The sequence below is a fragment of the Ovis canadensis genome, chromosome 21 (assembly GCF_042477335.2).
Source record: "Ovis canadensis isolate MfBH-ARS-UI-01 breed Bighorn chromosome 21, ARS-UI_OviCan_v2, whole genome shotgun sequence".
In the NCBI taxonomy this organism is placed as follows: Eukaryota; Metazoa; Chordata; class Mammalia; order Artiodactyla; family Bovidae; genus Ovis; species Ovis canadensis.
In genome coordinates this window covers 66,384,120-66,401,728 of record NC_091265.1, presented here as the reverse complement: position 1 = coordinate 66,401,728, position 17,609 = coordinate 66,384,120, and the positions used below count along the sequence as shown (strand labels likewise).

Genomic DNA, 17,609 nt, shown 5'->3' with positions numbered 1-17,609 from the left:
GTGGGCAAGGAGGAGGACACGAGCTGCTGGGAAGGTGTGAGCATTCATGAAATGACCCCAACGGTCAGATAAAGAGATGCATGCCCCTTAGGGGAAGCTGCATGTGGCAAAAGATTTGTTTCTCAAGCAAAGGGCTTTGCAGTTTTGTGAGAGCTGCCCCACAGCGCCATCCAAAGGGGCAAGTGCACACCCAGCTGGCCGGAGCCATGAGCTGCGTCGAGGTCACAGAGCAGCAGCAGAGTGTGAATGAGACGGGCGTCCGCCCAGGCCAAGCACAGGCTGCAGTGCTGGGGAGCCCAGCGTCTCCCCCGGGGCTGCCTCTGGGCTCCCACGTGCTGGAGGTGGCTCCAGCTGTGGTGGTCACCTCCGTGCCCATCGGGGAATGTCCAGGCGGGGCCCAGGCTGGGGAGGGGAGAGCCCAGGGTGTCTGGGTCTGAGGCCACAGAGGGCACAGGAGGCCAGGAAGCAGGCTGGGGAGGGAGAGAGGCTGCCAGGGGCTCTGTCAGCAAATCTCTGCGGGGTTGGGAGGGGGCAGGTGGCCAGCTGTGCCCACGTGGCTGGGAGGCAGCGAGCAGGACTGAGGGTCCCTGCAGCGCACTGGTGACGGTGGAGGTGTGTTGACAGTGTCCTGCCCGGGAGGGGCCCTGCACCTTCACCGGTGTCCCTGGCTGAGCCGGTGCCCAGGCCCCTCTGTCCAGAGGTCTGCAGGCCAGGAGGGTGATAGGTAGCGGTGCAGGGTCGGTGAGGCCCAGGCTGTGGGGGGTCGTGTGGGATGGGGTGTCACCCTGGCTCCCCACTGAGGGGCTGGGCTTCCACTGAGGTCTGGGGAGTGACTCCAGGTGTCACTGGCGAGGGAGTGAGGCCGAGACCGCCGCCTGGCGTGGGGCAGGGACTGTGCTGGGGGCAGCCTCTGGCCGGTGCCGGAGGAGTGCGGGCAGAGCACTCCTGGGGTCTGGCTCAGGGCTCGCCAGGCAGGGCAGGGGCCCAGGGGCTGAGTGAGGGCCCCAAGGGCAGGGTGCGAGCCGCGGCCCGGCCGGATGGGGTCTGAGGCCCGCTGTCCCTCCAGGCCTGGTGAGGCTGGGGGTCCACCGTGTCACGTGCCAGAAGGTGGCCGTCAAGATCGTCAACCGGGAGAAGCTCAGCGAGTCTGTGCTGATGAAGGTGAGGAGGGCGGGCGGGGGCCCTTCCGCTGGCGACCGCGTGCGTCGGGGGCACGAAGCAAGATGCTCCAAGATAGCCGGGTGGGGAGCTGGGAGCTCACGGAAGGGGACCCGGGGGTGGACTGGCAGGGACGGGGCGCAACCGGGGGCTGGGGGGCGGTGGCCAGGGACCGAGCACAGCTCGGGGGCAGGAAGAGGGCAGAGCTTGGGGCAGGGAGAACCCCCGGGGGAGTCCCCAGTGACGGCGGCCCCCCGCAGGTGGAGCGGGAGATCGCGATCCTGAAGCTGATCGAGCACCCCCACGTCCTCAAACTGCACGACGTCTATGAAAACAAAAAATATTTGTAGGTATTGCTGGGTGCGGAGAGCGGGGCGGGGCCTCCGGGGGGCGGGCCTCTGGGCGCGGGGCCTCCTGGGGGCAGCGCTCCGGGGGCGGGGCCTCCGGGGGGCGGGCCTCTGGGCGCGTGGCCTGGGGCGGGGGGCAGTGCTCGGGGCGGAGCCTCCTGGAGGCAGGGCTCCGGGGGCGGGGCCTCGTGGGGGCGGGAGCCACTCAGGCCCTTTTTCCTGCCCTGTGACCCTCGCGCAGCCCCCACGTGCTCCTCACGGGCGTGGGGACCTCAGGCTGGTTGGCTGCGCTGTCGCCACGGCCTGCTGTCCGGCTGCCTGAGTGTGGCTGACCTTCCGTCACCACTGAGGCCGGCGACCTCTCCCTGCGTGGCAGCCCACGCACGTGCCCCCTCCCGCGCGTGGCCTGAGCGAGCGCACCCAGGGTGGAACCGCCCGCTCACGGGGTCTCCAAGGGGGCGTCGGCTCTGCTGCTGCCGTGGGCGTGGCTCGAGGCAGGGCCCACGTCCTCCTTGGGACAGCGGCGGCGGCGCGAGGGGGTGCGGGCAGGAGGTCCGTCTGGCACCGCTCCCACAGGCCCGCTGTTCCAGGGGCTCCTCGGGGCCTCCAGCCCGGCCCTGACTGCGCTCTGATGCACGCAGGACGGCCAGCCCAGGTGGCTCTGTTCTGAGCAGCCCTTGGGGAGCAGGGGGCCCGGCGCCCCACCAGCAGCCCCCTCCGAGTGTTTAGTGGCAGTGTGACAAGCCGCCCCCATGGGGCCCCGGGAAGAACAGGGTCCCCGCACTAGAGGCCCGGGGGCTGAGGGAGGCGGGGCGGGGTGAGGGGTGGTCCTGGGCCCCCGACACTGGTGAGCTGGAGCTGCCATCAGAACCATGATGAGGGGCACAACCCATGGGTCTCCCCTCCTGTCCACATCAACCCCGTTGGCCTGACTGGGGACCCACCTGCTCGTATCTCGACGACGGCCTGTGAGCCTGGGGTGCGGGTGGGTGCTGGGCAGGTCTTGCCACGTCTGCACACAGGAGACAGTCACTTGTCCTCCTGTTCTGATACTTATGGGGCTGCTGGGCAGAGAATGAGGCTCCTAGGAGGCCCCCCAAGGTGGGCTAGAAGCAGGGAGGGGCTGGGGATCGCAGGCCGGGTGGGGAACACAGTCAAGACAGGCTGGGTGATGGGACAGGATGCTGGGAGGACACAGGCCGGCCTGGCTGCTGCTGGGCCCAGTGCCCTCCCCGGGTGCCAGGGTGGGCCAGGAGCCTGGAGGTGGGAGCTCAGGCAGGGCCTCTGCCCCTCAGCTGGGGGCGCCGCCTGGACCCCCCTCTCAGGAACAGGGCGGGCCCCGGGAACTGCCCCTCTCCCCGCTGACATCCCAGCGTGTCCCCGTCCCTTCCTCCCCAACTCCTCCTCGCCACAGACAGCCTGCCCCCCCACCGGCCCCTCCATTTTTGTAAGACCAGCTCCAGGCCCACACCCCCATCCCTGCCTGCCCTGATCCCACCGCACGGCCCCTGTCACCCCCTCCCATCCCCAAGCCCCCTCAGACCAGCAGAACCACCCCTGCCCGGCTCCCACCGGGGATTCCTTACGGTCTGTGCTCAGCCTGAGTCCCAGCTCCCCTGAGGACCGCCGCCCACTCCACCCCAGAAACCAGCCCCTCAGGCTCCACCCCAGGGAGGCTCAGCTCGGACACAGCCCCCTTCTCGGTTCAGAGGGCCATAGGGTTCCCCCCTACACCATCCAGCTGTGTTGAGCCAAGTTGGGGGCAGTCACTATCTGCCATCTGGACCCCCCTCAGGCCCCTCCCCCCCCAGGTCCCTCCCCTGCCCCTGCCCTCCCCCAACCCTGCCTCACATCTTCCCAGACCAGCTGTGCCCTGCCCCAGCCCATCCCTTTTGAGGTCCACCCTGCTGGCCCCCGGCTCCCTCAGAGCCTGAGCATCTGACGTGTCCTCGCTCATCCAGGAGCCCAGGAAGGGCCTGGAAAGACGAAACCTCAGGCTCACGAGAGGGTCAGCTACTTCAGTGCCCCCTGGTCTTGAGGCTCAGTGTGGGCCCGTTGCCTGGGCCTGCCAGGAGGGGAGTGGCGGGCGCCCACCTGCTGAGGGGCAGCGGTACCCTGGCTGGGGGCGCCCACCCGACGCCTGCCTGCCCCCTGCAGATACCTGGTGCTAGAACACGTGTCTGGTGGAGAGCTCTTTGACTACCTGGTCAAGAAGGGGAGGCTGACCCCCAAGGAGGCCCGGAAGTTCTTCCGCCAGATCATCTCTGCGCTGGACTTCTGCCACAGCCACTCCATATGGTGTGTCCCCGCCCTCCAGGTGCCCGGCCCCTCCAGGCACCCGGCCCCTCCAGGCGCCCCCTGCCCCTCCAGGCACCCGGCCCCCTCCAGGCGCCCCCTGCCCCTCCAGGCGCCCCAGTGCAATTCAGTCGCTCAGTCGTGTCCGACTCTTTGTGACCCCATGGACTACAGCACGCCAGGCCTCCCTGTCCATCACCAACTCCCAGAGCTTACTCACACTCATATCCATTGAGTCGGTGATGCCATCCAACCATCTCATCCTCTGTCGCCCCCTTCTCCTCCTGCCTTCAATCTTTCCCAGCAACAGGGTCTTTTCCAGTGAGTCAACTCTGCATCAGGTAGCCAAAGTATTGGAGCTTCAGCTTCATCATTGATCTTTCCAATGAGTTTTCAGGACTGATTTCCTTTAGGATGGGCTGGTTGGATCTCTGTGCAGGCACCCAGGCACCCCACCCCCCACCAAGCAGCCCCCATCCCTGCACGTGTGCCTCTCCTAGCTCTTGCATCCCTGCTCCCACCCCCCCCCCCACTCCCTCCGCACTGGATCAGGCAGCATATCCCTACTGACCCCCTGGGGGCATCAGAAAGCTTTCTGCCAGGTGCCCACCCAAATCTCCTTGGTGCTTTCAGAGGCCCGGTGGCCAGGGTATCCTTGGTCTGGGGGCCCCAGGATGGTGCTGACCCAGAGCAGGTGTGGTGGGGGAAGGGCCCAGAGCAGGTGTGAGGTGTGGTGGGGGAAGCAGGAAAGGGGAGAGACTCCAAGGAGTAAAGCAGAGCGTGCCCCATTGCTGGCAGTCCTGTCCGCCCATCCTGCCACCCTGCAGCCATCGGGCCGAGGGAGACTTCCGATTGGCCGCTGGTGACATCAGCGGGCTGCGCTGCCATTGGCCTCCTGCTGTGAGGCGGGGTTTTAGCGGGGCCGCCGCGGTCAGCCTCAATCCTGCCTTCCTTCTAGCCACAGGGATCTGAAACCAGAAAACCTTCTACTGGACGAGAAGAATAACATCCGGATCGCAGACTTCGGCATGGCGTCGCTGCAGGTTGGCGACAGCCTGCTGGAGACCAGCTGCGGGTGAGCTGAGCCCCCAGCCGGCCTCCGGTTCTACACCGGCCAGGACGGTGGCCGCAGCCTGGCTCTATGGCTGCCCCGGCAGATGGCCCCGCGGCCTGGGCTGGAGGCAGGGGCCGGCGCCCCCGTGGGGCTGCCGGGGTGGGGATACGCGTACCCCGTGGTCCTGCCTCTGCCCGCCGGCTCCTTGGGTCCCTGGCTCCCGGGAGCATGCAGAGGCTATGAGGTTGTGGGAGAATTGGCACCAAAGCCCTGGAACCCCCCGTAGGGCGTCCATGCCAGGCAGAGTCTAGAGGCATGGAGCTGGGCTCCCCCTGCCCTCGGTCTCCACCTGCTGCCGTTCTGGAGGCAGCCCGGAAGTCCAGGGGGTGGGATGGCCGGGGCACGGTGCGTCTTGGGCCCTGACTTCGGCTTTTGCCTTCAGGTCGCCCCACTATGCCTGTCCGGAGGTGATCCGGGTAAGTAGCCACCCCACACCAGCCCTTGTCCAGCCAAGGGGCCTTCCTGCCCCGGTGATCGCAGACCCCCAAGTCGGGGCCTGGCTGCTTGTCCGAGGCGCCGCCCCCGGGGCCATCGCTTCCCGGACCCTCTGTCCCCGCAAGAATTCCGGCCCTGCGCCCCCACCAACCCCAGGACTGTCCGCAGGGGGAGAAATACGACGGCCGCAAGGCAGACGTGTGGAGCTGCGGCGTGATTCTGTTCGCGTTGCTGGTGGTGAGGCTCCCCGTGGTCCTCCCGGCGCCCCGTCGGTCCACCCCACGCACCCCCCCCTCGCCCCGGCCCCTGCCCCGCCCCCTCCATCCCCCAATCCCCGCCCCTCCGCTCCCCCTGCACGACCCACCCCCGCCCCCTGCCGCCACACCCCGCCCCGTGGCTCCGCCAGCCCTGACCCCGCCCCGCCGGCAGGGGGCGCTGCCCTTCGACGACGACAACCTGCGGCAGCTGCTGGAGAAGGTGAAACGCGGGGTCTTCCACATGCCGCACTTCATCCCGCCCGACTGCCAGAGCCTGCTGCGCGGCATGATCGAGGTGGACGCGGCGCGGCGTCTCACGGTGCGTGCGCCCCGGGCGGGGCCGCGAGCGCGCGTCTTCCGGATCCGCTCCGGGGCGGGGCGGGGGTGGGGGAGAGTCAGGGCCTGAGGGGGGCCCGGCGGGCGTGGGGGGGATCCAGGGTCTGGGGGGGAACCAGGGTTTGGGGGCCCCCCCGCTCTGAAAGAGGCCCAGCGCGCCCCCGTCGGGGCGGAGCGCCTCCTGCTCTCCCTGCCCTCAGTCCCCCCGCTCGGCCCGCGCCCCGCTGCCCGCTGCTCCCCTCCCGCCGCCCCGCCCTGAGCCCCGGGGGGCTCCCGCTGCCCGCCTCGCAGTGCTCTGCCGCTGCTTGCAGCCCCGCTCCCGCTAGCTCCCCGCCGTCTCCGGGGAGGCCTGTCCTCTCCCCCGTGGGTAGGTAGGCTCAGGGCGCTAGCCAGGCGTCTGGGATGGCCCCCCTCCGTGAGCCCGCACCGTGCCCGCGCTCTCTGCCACCCCCGGCTCCACACCTGTCTCCTCCTCCTCCAGCCCCCGCCCGCTCCCTCCCAGCCGTCTGTCTGGCTCCTCGCTCAGCCTCCAGCCCCGCCCCTCCGCTCCTGCACCTTCGGCTCCCTAACGCGGCTCCGCTCCTTCCTCGTACTAACTCCCTGTTTCTCTTTCCTTGTAGCTAGAGCACATTCAGAAACACATATGGTATATGTAAGTAGCTCTTCCTGCCCTCATCGCCCGCTTTGCCTGCCTCTGTGGCCCGGGGGGCCCGCTAGGGACGACGGGGGGAGGGCCCGGCCCAACGCAGGCCTGCCTCCAGCCTCGGGCCCCTGGCCAGTTCTCGGGGACCCTGGCCGGCCCACGCTGGGCACAGGCAGGACGCAGGAGATGTGCAGGGTCCGGGCGCAGGGAGAGCAGCAGGACTCAGGCCCAGGGCCGGGGAGCGGGCGAGGAGCCTCGGGTGCTGCCGGAGGGAGTGACCGGGCCCTGTCCCCGCAGAGGAGGCAAGAACGAGCCGGAGCCGGAGCAGCCTGTCCCTCGCAAGGTGCAGATCCGCTCCCTGCCCAGCCTGGAGGACATCGACCCCGACGTGCTGGACAGCATGCACTCGCTCGGCTGCTTCCGGGACCGCAACAAGCTGCTGCAGGACCTGCTGTCCGAGGAGTGCGTGCGGGGGCCTGCCTGGGGGCGGGGGCGCCGCCCTGCGGGGACCCCCATCCAGCCTTCCGGCGCCTCTCACCCTCTGCAGGGAGAACCAGGAGAAGATGATCTATTTCCTCCTCCTGGACCGGAAAGAGAGGTACCCGAGCCACGAGGACGAGGACTTGCCGCCCAGGAACGAGATAGGTACGGGGTCCCGGGGCCGCCCGCGCCGCCCCTGCGGGCTGCCGGCCCTGACCCCGCTCTGCACGCAGACCCGCCCCGGAAGCGCGTGGACTCCCCGATGCTCAACCGGCACGGCAAGCGGCGGCCCGAGCGGAAGTCCATGGAGGTGCTGAGCGTGACGGACGGCGGCTCCCCTGTGCCCGCACGGCGGGCCCTGGAGATGGCCCAGCACGGCCAGAGGTGCGTGCCTCCTGCCGCCGCGGCCGGGCGGCGCTGGACGGGGCCTGGCTCCTCTCTGCACCCCGGCCCTGGGGCTGGGCTAAGGCTGCTGCGTGGCACTGGGCTGAGGTGCGCCTGGGGAGGTGTCGGGGTAGGGGCCTGCATGGGCTGCGGTGGGCTGGGCTGGCTGGCTGAGCTGAGCTGGACTGGGCTGGACTAAGCTGGAATAAGGTGATCTGGGCTGAACTCTGGGCTGGAGCAGACTGGGCTGGGTTGGGCTGACAGGGGCAGGGCTTTGCTTGATTGGCTTGGGTCAGGCTGGGTTCGGTGCGGCCGTCCTGGACAGAGCTGGGCTGGAGTGGATTAGACTGCGCAGGGCTGGGCGGAGGTCAGCTGTGTTCAGAGCCGCAGCCCAGGAGGCTTAACCCTGATTGATGCTGAGCCCGTGTTTGGATCAGCTGTGGCCAGGCAGGGGTCAGGGATGTGGAATCTTGGTGTGGGGGGTCTGGGCCCCCCCGAGAAGCGGGGGGCATTGGGGCCCTGCAGAGCCTCTGCTGTTCCCGGGATGCTGGGTGAGACCAAGCCTCCCTGCCCAGGCAGGGCCTTCAGCCCTCAGGGAGACCCTGGGGCGGAGGCTCCGCGGGAGGTGTCACCGCTGGAGCCCCGGCCACACCAGTCAGCTGGGTGCTCGGCTCTGGGGCCAGCCGGGCCTCTGAGGAACTGCAGGCTGTGGGCCACCGTCAGGATTAAATGGGTCACCGACCCACCGGCCACGGCCCCCACCCCCGGCAGTCCCAGCCCCCACCCTCTGGGGTCCCAGCCTCTGGGGCCCTCTCCAGGTCTGCCAGCCACCGCGGTCCACCGCCCTCGCGTCCTGCCCTGGGGTGGGGGGCGGGGAGGAGCAGGAGGAAGGTCCTGCTTGTCGGGGCGCCTCTCCTGGAGGCGTCGTCCTTTCCGAGCCTTGCACTGGCTTCCGGCTCCACAGCTGCGGGCAGGCTGGGGGCTCGCCAGCCTCCCCCCGCCCTGCACACCCCACCTTTGGCCGTCCTGGCTTCCGCTCTGCCTTTCAGGCCCGAGTGCCTCAGGGGCGGCGGGGGGCTGGGGCGGGGTCAGGGGTCACCCATCCCAGGGGTCACTCACTGGAAAGCCGACCCTCCTCGCCCTCCGCACTTACTGCTCCATCTCAGAGGCTGCTCCTCCCTGGCTTGGCCCCTTGTCGAGGCGACAGGCCACCCCCCTGGGGTGGCGCCAGGTGTCCCCCGGGGCCGCTCTGCCCATCAGGCCGCCGGCTGTGCCACCCCTGCCCGACCGGCCCTCCTGTGCGCCTGGCCTCGGCCGGCGGGCTGTGCCCAACTCGGAGGTGTGGAGGGCCGGCCTCCTGGGCCACCTGGCGGGGCCGCGGCAGTAATTCTGTTTTCTCACTTTGTTCCCGCTGTAGTAAAGCAATGTTCAGTAAAAGCCTGGATATCGCTGAAGCCCACCCCCAATTCAGCAAAGAAGACAGGTATACACCCTGCCCCCCCATCCCCCGCCCCAGCCCCACAGACAGCGGCGGGCCTGGGGGCAGGGCTGGGCCTCGGGTGGCCTCCCCCATCTGGCGAGGGAGACTTCCCGTGAGCCGGGGGGAGGGCTGGTCAGCTGAGGCTGACGCCCAGGAGGAGGAACGCGGCCCCTCAGGAGTGCCAGGAGACCCGGGCTCTGCCCGCCCCGGGCCCTGGGCTGCCCTCGGCTGTGGTCAGTGGGCCTCTGGGCCTGTTCAGCTCCCCTTCCCCTCTCCACACTGGCCTGTGTCCGGGGGCCGCCCGGCTGTCCACACGGACCAGAGTGGAGGTGGTCGCCCTGGGCGCCGCAGGCTCCCCAGGAAGGGGCAGGGGCTGTGCGGGTCCCAGGAGGTCCTGCACCCCGCCTGCAGGGCCCGCTGCCCGGCAGCGCCCGTGGCGGGGCCTCGCTTGGCCCGGGGCCCCTGGCTCCCCCTCCGTGCCCCCTCCCACCCCGGCTGCTCTGCGCTGGCGTGTCCTTCCCGCAACTCAGCTTCCAGGGTTAGACAGCAGGGCGTGGAAGCGGCCCCAACAGTCTGCTGCTGCTTCTCTGCTCCCTTCGTGCCGAGCGGCAAGCTCGCAGCTGCTGCCCCTGCCTGCCGCGGTGCGGGGCAGGCCCCCGCTGGGCCCGCCAGCCCGTGCCCCGTTCTCATGGCTGAGGGCTGAGGGCCCTGCCCGGCAGATACAAGTGGACTGGGCTGGGGCTGCTGAGGGCGAGGCGCCGGCTCCGTGGCTGCGTCAGGTGGGGTGGGGGTCAGAGGGTCGTCGCCGGGGGGCTCCAGCCCACGGGTGCTGGGGGCCTGGCCAGCGGGGGCCCGGCTCCTCCCCGAGGCCCAGGAGCTGGCCGCGGCGTGGGCAGTGTGGCTGGGCGGGCGGTGTGGCTGCCCTTCACGCTGTTCTGTCCTCTTCTCTCCTGTGGCTGCCTCGACCCCTCCGGTTTCCTTCCTCTAAGGATGGCCGGTGCCGGCGCCCAGGGGTGAGCGGTGTCTCCTTTCCCTCGAGGCCACGTGGGTGGTGGAGCAAGGCCCTGCAGGCCCAGCCCCGCCCCAGAGGCGTCCGGTTCCTGCCCCAAGGGGGCAGCGGCCGCAGTGGTTTCCACCGGGCAAGCTGGCCAGTGACCTCTCTGCAGCCATGCCCAGGCCAAGTCTGCAGGCCACACGGAGGCAGGGTGGACAGAGTCCACATCCCTGCTGATGGCCGTCACAGGCGCCATGCAGGTGGCGGGGGGGGGGGGGGGGGTGGCTCTGAGCCATACAGGTGGACCGTGGGCATGGAGGCGCTAGGCTGGTGCCCAGGCGCCAGGGGTGAGGCGCTCGGTGGAGTGCAGGACTCTGGGTCTTCGACAGCTCAGCCTGGAAGCTCAGCTGGGCTCGGGTCAGTGGGTGTGGAGAGGGGCCCCCGGGAGCCTTGCCTCCCCTGTCCCTCTGCTCACCAGGCTCGAGAGCATTGCTGAGGGCCCTTCTCTGCCCTCTGGGCCTGGGGCTTTGGGCCTTGGACATGAGGCAGCTTCTGCGTGGGGGGAAGAGGAGCCCCCAGGCCGCCAGCTGCACCATGGGGCTCCAGTGGCCCCCAGGGGCCCGGGCCCTCCTGGGCCTGGTGCAAAGTGGGGGGGGCGGCAGGCCTGCCCTGGGCACTGCCAGGCCTGCGCTGGGCACTGCCAGGCCTGCGCTGGGCCGGGGCAACTGCGGGGCTCTCTGCGGGCCCACCCGAGGGGGGAGGCGCCGGGAGCCCCCGGTCTGAGCCACCCTGCGCGCCCGTGTTCCCAGGTCCAGGTCCATCAGCGGCGCCTCCTCGGGCCTGTCCACCAGCCCGCTCAGCAGCCCCCGGGTGAGTGACCCCGCCCCCCAGGGCGCGCCCCCAGGGCAGGGGGTGGCTGGGTGGACCCCACCCCACCTGCTGCTCGGGGGCTCCGGCTGCTGTCGCTAACGGCACGTTTTCTGTTTTGTTCCCTCGTGTGTCGTTTCCTTTTGTGGCGAACGCTCCCCCCACCCGCCTGTCCCCACTCCTGCCTTGGGGTCCTCCTGGCGTTGTGTGTGCTTGCGGGGGCGGGGCATGCGGGGGGCGGGGCATGCGCTGGGCTCTGGGGCCCCCCTGTTCTCCCCTGCGACTCCCGCCTGCACTGTAGCCTATTAGAAAGTTCATCCTGCCTCCCCCGCCCCCCGAGCTCCCCTTTGTGGCCTGCCCCCCGGCCACCTCCACGGAGCCTGAAGCTTGTCGGAGCGCCTCCCGGCCCGGACACCTCCTCCCTCCACAGGCCGCCCCGCGGCCCAACCCCAAGACCCAGACCTTGCCGAGCAAGGCCAAGCTGACCGACAAGCCGCTGCAGGGCACCAAGTCCAACCCACTCCCGGCAGGCACCCAGGCCCAGCCCCTTGTCCCAGGGGGCCTCAGCCCCCAGCCGGCCCTGCCCCCGGGCCCACCCGCCTTGCCGTCGCCTGCCCAGCTCCCATCCCCTGGGACTGAACCGAACACCAAATCTGTCCCCATCATACAGGTGACCCCTCACCCCTCTCCGAGGGGCAGTCCCCTCCCTACCCCCAAGGGGACGCCTGTGCACACACCCAAGGAGAGCCCGGCTGGCACGCCCAACCCCACGCCGCCATCCAGCCCCAGCGTGGGAGGGGTGCCCTGGAGGACGCGGCTCAACTCCATCAAGAACAGCTTCCTGGGGTCGCCCCGCTTCCACCGCCGGAAACTGCAAGGTGAGAGTGGCCAGACACAGCAGAGGGGCTGGGGGGCCGCCAGCTCGGGAGAGGGGGCAGTGGGGCGGAGCTTGGGAGAGCAGGTGGGCGGGGCTCGGGCGGGGGCGGTGCTCGGGCGGGGGCGGAGCCCGGGAGGGGCGGAGCCCGGGAGGGGGCGGGGAGCTTGGGAGAGCAGGTGGGCGGGGCGGGGGCGGGGGCGGAGCCCGGGAGGGGGAGGGGGCGGAGCTCGGGAGGGGGGCGGGGGGAGCTTGGGAGAGCTGGGGGCGGGGGCCCTGGCCAGCCGGTACAGCAGCCGCAGCGTGTCAACGGGCAGGGCGTGGGGGGCGTGGCCACCTCCCCAGCAGGGCCCTTTGGAGGCCAGAGAAGGCAGACTGGTTTCAGCACCAGGAGGCCGGACAGCTCGCTGTGCCCGCGGCCCTGCTGGGCGTGGGGCGGGGCGGTCATCGTGCTCTCTCCCTGTCCTTCCGCATGCAGTTCCGACGCCCGAGGAGATGTCCAACCTGACCCCGGAGTCGTCCCCAGAGTAAGTGGCCCTGCTCAAGCTCGAGTATGTGCTGCTGGCTCCTTCCCGCTGTCTGGACGTGGAGTGTGTGGGCATCCGGGATGGACCCTGGGTGTCAGGCCGGGGTCACTAGGGTGCTGAGGCCGCCTGCGACTTCACCTTGAGTGCCAGGGTCGGTGCGAGGCCGGGGCAGCGACGCAGCCTTGCCCAGGTCTGCTCCGAAGCCGCAGCTCAGGGTGGCAGGGACAGCACAGCTGCGCCTCAGAGTGACCGTCGGCTCCTGCTGTGAGCCATGGGCTCTACGCAGGGAAGCTGGCTGGCCCCAAGCCCCTGGCCAGCTGTGAGATGCCTGTAGGAGGGGCCTCCGCCCACCGTCCCACGAGAGGCGGAAGCGCGGCCTTCAGGCAACAGGCAGTGCTGCGCTGGATGTCTGGACGCAAGTCCCCGTGTCTGGGGCCCAGACCCCCGAGAGGTCCCAGCCTCTTCTCCCTTCAGCGTGTGAATGAGACCTGGGGGGTGGCCGTGGGCAGGCTCGCTGTGACCTCACTGCAGGAGAAGCTCCGTTACCACAGCGTCGAGACCCCGCGTGGGCCTGTGGACATAGCGCCAGGGTGGAGCTGGAGGGCCGCCAGCCCTAGGTGCAGGGCCTCGGGGTCTCTGGGACCCCCCGTTGGTGTCCCTTCAGTCAGGATTTCCTGCCATCATCAGAAGCTCTGGCAACCACGTTTGTAACTTAACTGTTAGGTTTTCTAGAAAAGCTTTAAAAAAAAAAAGCCTACCCAGAGCAGCGGACAGCACCGCTCAGGCGGCCCGCAGCCTCACGCCCACTCTCGAGTCCTGGAGGCCTGGTCCCCCCACAAGGGCCCTGGCTGGCACCCGCCCCCCACTCAGTGGGTGTGGCCGATGAGGGAGCCGACAGGTTGCCCTAGGGCAGGGGCGTCCCCGGCACCCGCTCCTCATGAGGCTGTGGTCGTGGGCCCGGAAACATCCCCTCCACGTGGTCGCAGCTTCAGTCCGTCGTGTGCGTGTGGCGTTCACACCCGGCCTGCATGATGGCCCAGACTCTCAGCTCCTCAGGCAGACATCAGGCCGGTGCCTCGTCTTAGGCCGCAAGCTCTGTCTCCTCCAGGAGTCCCAGCCTTTGCTCTGAGCACCTTCCCCCAGCGGGTGAGGCTCAGAGTCCGCGTCAGCACGTGTAAGAGCTGCTGTCAGACAACAGGCCTTCACCGACAGGCCCAGACTGAACCGCACAGGCCTTCCCAGTCCCTCAGGCTGCTGTCAGACCCGACGCCAAGCACACAGCTGAGTGCTCCTGTGACTCAGTGTCTTCTCGAGGGAGGCGGGGCGCTGGCCCCCACCGCGGGCTCCAGAGCCGCCTCCTGGCCCTTTTCTGAACTTCAGGCCCGCGGGGCTCTGGATGCGACGACGGCTGTGGAGCCAGCAGGGTGTGCGGAAGGAGGAGAAGGTAGCCAGTGATCGCCGGGGCCCGGGAAGGGCAGGTCCCACGTCTGTGCCTCGGAGTCCATGCCCAGAGGCCGGCTCCAGCCCCACAAGCGGACATGGCCTCTGTGGGCAGGCTGCCTGCCGCCCACAGTGTCGAGGGCCGCAGCGTTGCCACAGGCCCCAGAGCCAGCTCCAGAAATGGGCAAGAGAAAGGGGAGCCACACGGGAGAGTGCCTTGCAAGTTGAAGACCCAGCCTGGCGCCTGCAGGGCATCAGGCCCCACCACTCACGCTGCCAGTGCTGCCCGAGCAATACTGGCCTGGGCGGGCCCCCTGCTTGCGGAGCCCTGGCCCTGTCCACAGCTGAGCTCCTGGCATCGGGCAGGCGCTCCCGCCAATGCTTGTCCATCACCCAGCCTCTGGGTCAGGCCCCACTCTACAGTGTTGGTCAGTGACGGTCATCTCAAGGCCCATCCAGGGCTCCGTCCACCTCAAGGTTCAGCTGGTCACCAGCAGGATTCAGGCTCCTGGCCACATAAGCCTCCCCATTCCGTCCGTCTGTCCCCGCTGCGTCTAACCGTGTCAGTTTGTCCACACGAGGTGGAGGTCTCTAGCCAGCGGGAGGCCAGCCTTTCAGAGCCTGATCTTGGGGGAGAGGCCCGCTGCCCTCCTGCTCAGAAGCGAGTCCCAGCCTCGTCCACCGTGGGAAGGGCCTGCGTGGGCTGAATACAGGAGGCAGGATGTGTGCACTGAGGGGCGGCCCAGCCCAGATGGGGGCCTCAGATGAGGCAGAGGGACAGAGGACGATTGGCAGGGCAGGCCGGGTGCCTGTGAGGTGCGGGCTCTCGTGCAAGAGGGTGCTGCTGCCCTGGGTCCCTGGGGTGGCCCCTGCCCTGCTCCATGCAGCAGCTGGGCCCCCAGGGGTCTGAGTGAGATCCGTTTTCCAGGGGTAATCTGGGCGGGCAGGCGGGCACCAGTCCCCCGGGCTCAGAGGGAGGGCAGGTGGCATCCGGGCCCCAGCTTCCATCCCTGCCCCCCTCCCCGGGCAGATCTTCACAGGGTCCCCTGCCCTCCCCACCCACACAGTCCCGATGGGCACCTCTCCCGGGGAACTGCAGGGAGGCCACTCTGCAACCCAACAGTGGGATAACGCAAGGCTGGGGTCGGGGTGTGCTCAAGGGCAGGGCGCTCCCCACTCTCCCCACCTCCCCTCCTCCCTTCCTGACGGGGTCTCAGCAGGTGCTGCCCACACCCAGGTGGGAGGGGGTAGCTGCAGGACCACTGTGAGGGCTTCGGGGCCCAGGGCGGGGCTGGTCAGGGGTTAGGATGGAGGGGCGATTAGGGCGGGAAGTTGGTCAGGATAGTGGAGTCAAGATGGGGTCACAGTCACGGCTGGGATGGGGGTCAGGATGGGGGGGGTCAGAGCTGTGGGGTCACGGTCACCATGATGGGGTCAAGGCACGGGCTGTGGGGTGAGGGTCAGGATGGGGTCACAGGTCAGGGTCAGGATTGGGGGGTCAGAGCTGTGGGGTCATGGTCACTGTGATGGGGTCAAGGCAGGAGCTGTGGGGTGAGGGTCAGGATAATGGGGTCAGAGGTCAGGGTCAGGATGGTGGGGGTTAGGGCTGTGGGGTGAGGGTCAGGATGATGGGGTCAGGGCTGTGGCTGAGGGTCAGGGTGCTGGGCCTGGGAAGGGGCCCAGTTAGGACAGCGAGCTGTCCGCAGCCCGGGGAAGCAGACAGGCCCACACTCGGCTCAGCTGGGGTGCCCTGAGCTGATCAGCTGTCCACCCACACCCAGGCTCGCCAAGAAGTCCTGGTTCGGAAACTTCATCAGCCTAGAGAAGGAGGAGCAGATCTTCGTGGTCATCAAGGATAAGCCGCTGAGCTCCATCAAAGCTGACATCGTCCACGCCTTCCTGTCGGTGAGCCTCTCGCCACGAGGTCCCTGACCCTGGGACCCCGGCCTGGGCAGGGTCAGGGGGGCAGGAGATGGCTGTCCCCTGGGCCGAGCCCAGGTGGGGTGTGGGGGTGCCTCCAGGGACCCCTCACTAAGGTGGGGTGATGCACAGCCGCTCTGAGGAGGGGCCTGAGGCCTCACTGTGGGGTGGGGGGCTCTGCAGGCCTGGGGGATTCACCTGGGGCCTCGAGACTGTCCCTGGGAGCCTGGCGCCCTGTCCTGTGTGCCCGCTGCCTGCCTCCCGCAGCCCCGCGCCCCTCCGTGCAGAGGCTTCTCGGCCCGACCAGAGCCGCAGGCCTGAGTCCAGCAGAGTCAGGCTTTGACCCCGGGGGGCGCGTCCCCTACATGCGGCCCAGGCTCTGGCTCCGCCTCTCCCCTCCCTCCGCCAGACCCTGCTTTCTGCCCCGTGTCGGGGTCCACCTGCCTGAGGTGGAGACCCCCTGCCACTGGGGTCTGGGGGCCAGGGGGTGGGCAGCTCCACAAGGGGAGGCCGCACTCACACTGCCTGCGCCCACAGATCCCCAGCCTCAGCCACAGCGTCATCTCCCAGACGAGCTTCCGGGCGGAGTACAAGGCGACCGGGGGCCCGGCCGTGTTCCAGAAGCCGGTCAAGTTCCAGGTGGACATCACGTACACGGAGGGCGGGGCCGCGCAGAAGGAGAACGGCATCTACTCGGTCACGTTCACGCTCCTGTCGGGTGAGCCGCTGGGGAGGCCTGGGGCCGCCCCCTGGGGGCGGGGCTGGAGCGCCGGCCCCGTCGGCTCTGCCCCTCACCCGCCCTGTCTCCCCCAGGCCCGAGCCGCCGCTTCAAGAGGGTTGTGGAGACCATTCAGGCCCAGCTGCTGAGCACACACGAGCAGCCCTCTGCCCAGCACTTGTCAGGTGAGGGAGGGGCCTGGCCCGGCGGCCCGAGGGCTGGGGACGGGGTGTGCGTGGCCCTCTGCGAGCCGCCTGGCCCGCAGCCATGCGCCCCCGGGAGCAGGGCGCTCCCGCACAGTGGCGTCTCTGCACACCAGGGAGGTAGGGCCGCACGCCACACTGAAAGGCGCCTCTTGTCCACTGTAGAACCCCCCCCGCCAGCTCCAGGACTAAGCTGGGGTGCTGGGCTTAAGGGCCAGAAGGTGGCTACCAGCTACGAGAGTAGCCTCTGACGCTGGCAGGTAAGGTGTCCGGCCCCACCGCCGGGGCAGGGAGGGGGCTGTGGGCAGGTCCTCTGTGAGAGCCAGGCTGGCCCGAGGAGGGCGCCCTGTGCCTACCCACACATCCAGCGGCTGCCTCCCGGCCCTGGACAGGCCATGCGGGCCCAGCACCCAGCTGAGCAGCTGGACACGGGGCAGCCCGGCCCCTGGCCAGAGAGAGCAGGCTCCTCCGGAGTGACTGAGGTCCTGCCGAGGCCCTGAGCCCTTGGGGTCCCCCACACAGCATTCTCCAGGGTGGGGGGTGGTACCCACTCTTGTATCCACTCTGGCTGATGTGAGGGGCTGTCCGCCACCCACCCTCCCCTAGACGGGCAGGACAGGGGGGCCTGAGGTCCAGGCGAAGCAGGGGTCTCCCAGTGGGCCTAGAGGGGTGCACACAGGGGCTGGCATTGCCCAGGCCTGCAGCGCTGGAGGCCCAGGAGCCGGAGGGTCAGCACGGCTGGGCCCTGGCGGGGAGGGGGCTGTGGCCGCGCAGGTGTGGGTGAGCCCTGGGGCTCGTGCATGAACGGTGAGCGGCGTGTCAGGGAGGGTGAGCGGCGCGGGTGAGCGGCGGCAGATGCCAGCTGACCGCGAGGCCCACGTGGGGCCTGGGGAGCGCAGGGTCCAGCCCAGAGCCCCCCTTTCAGGGCCCCTGTGGCCGACCGTCTGTGCTTCTGTGTGGGGTCCTAGAGGCCGAGTGGCCCTCGTCCATCCCGCCCCGCCATGCTCATTCCATCGTCTGTGTTCCACCTTCTCCCCCTTGTCACGTGTGCCCCTCTGATGGGGGGGGGGCTGGGGCTGGAGGGCTCTGACCCACGGAGGGGGCCCACTCCCCCAGCCCTGGGAGCTGGCTGGCCTG

The 17,609-nt window shown here is 69.5% G+C and overlaps 1 protein-coding gene and 1 long non-coding RNA gene across 18 annotated transcripts in view; one reads left to right on the top strand and one right to left on the bottom strand.

Moving 5' to 3' along the window:
• Positions 1-17,609, top strand: part of BRSK2 (BR serine/threonine kinase 2) — a 48,235-nt gene that overhangs the window by 27,209 nt on the left and 3,417 nt on the right. For 3 of the 17 annotated variants that reach the window (XM_069565812.1, XM_069565808.1, XM_069565806.1), the window contains exons 2-19: positions 1,067-1,161; positions 1,419-1,504; positions 3,663-3,803; positions 4,759-4,875; positions 5,297-5,330; positions 5,518-5,586; positions 5,779-5,925; positions 6,563-6,594; positions 6,883-7,047; positions 7,133-7,230; positions 7,299-7,449; positions 8,867-8,932; positions 10,733-10,793; positions 11,092-11,668; positions 12,143-12,191; positions 15,413-15,536; positions 16,089-16,269; positions 16,365-16,454. In XM_069565812.1, coding sequence (XP_069421913.1) covers positions 1,067-1,161; positions 1,419-1,504; positions 3,663-3,803; positions 4,759-4,875; positions 5,297-5,330; positions 5,518-5,586; positions 5,779-5,925; positions 6,563-6,594; positions 6,883-7,047; positions 7,133-7,230; positions 7,299-7,449; positions 8,867-8,932; positions 10,733-10,793; positions 11,092-11,668; positions 12,143-12,191; positions 15,413-15,536; positions 16,089-16,269; positions 16,365-16,454 — 2,283 coding nt within the window. Of the gene's footprint in view, positions 1-1,066; positions 1,162-1,418; positions 1,505-3,662; positions 3,804-4,758; positions 4,876-5,296; positions 5,331-5,517; positions 5,587-5,778; positions 5,926-6,562; positions 6,595-6,882; positions 7,048-7,132; positions 7,231-7,298; positions 7,450-8,866; positions 8,933-10,732; positions 10,794-11,091; positions 11,669-12,142; positions 12,192-15,412; positions 15,537-16,088; positions 16,270-16,364; positions 16,455-16,637; positions 16,733-17,609 lie in introns of those variants that run through there. The other 14 variants (XM_069565816.2, XM_069565813.1, XM_069565811.1 and 11 more) reach the window with 8 other exon arrangements.
• On the bottom strand, positions 25-5,595 carry LOC138426862 (uncharacterized). Its single transcript, XR_011251810.1, has 3 exons — positions 4,021-5,595; positions 2,450-2,566; positions 25-1,483 (listed from the first exon to the last, which is right to left on the bottom strand). It is a non-coding gene; the product is annotated as an uncharacterized lncRNA (long non-coding RNA).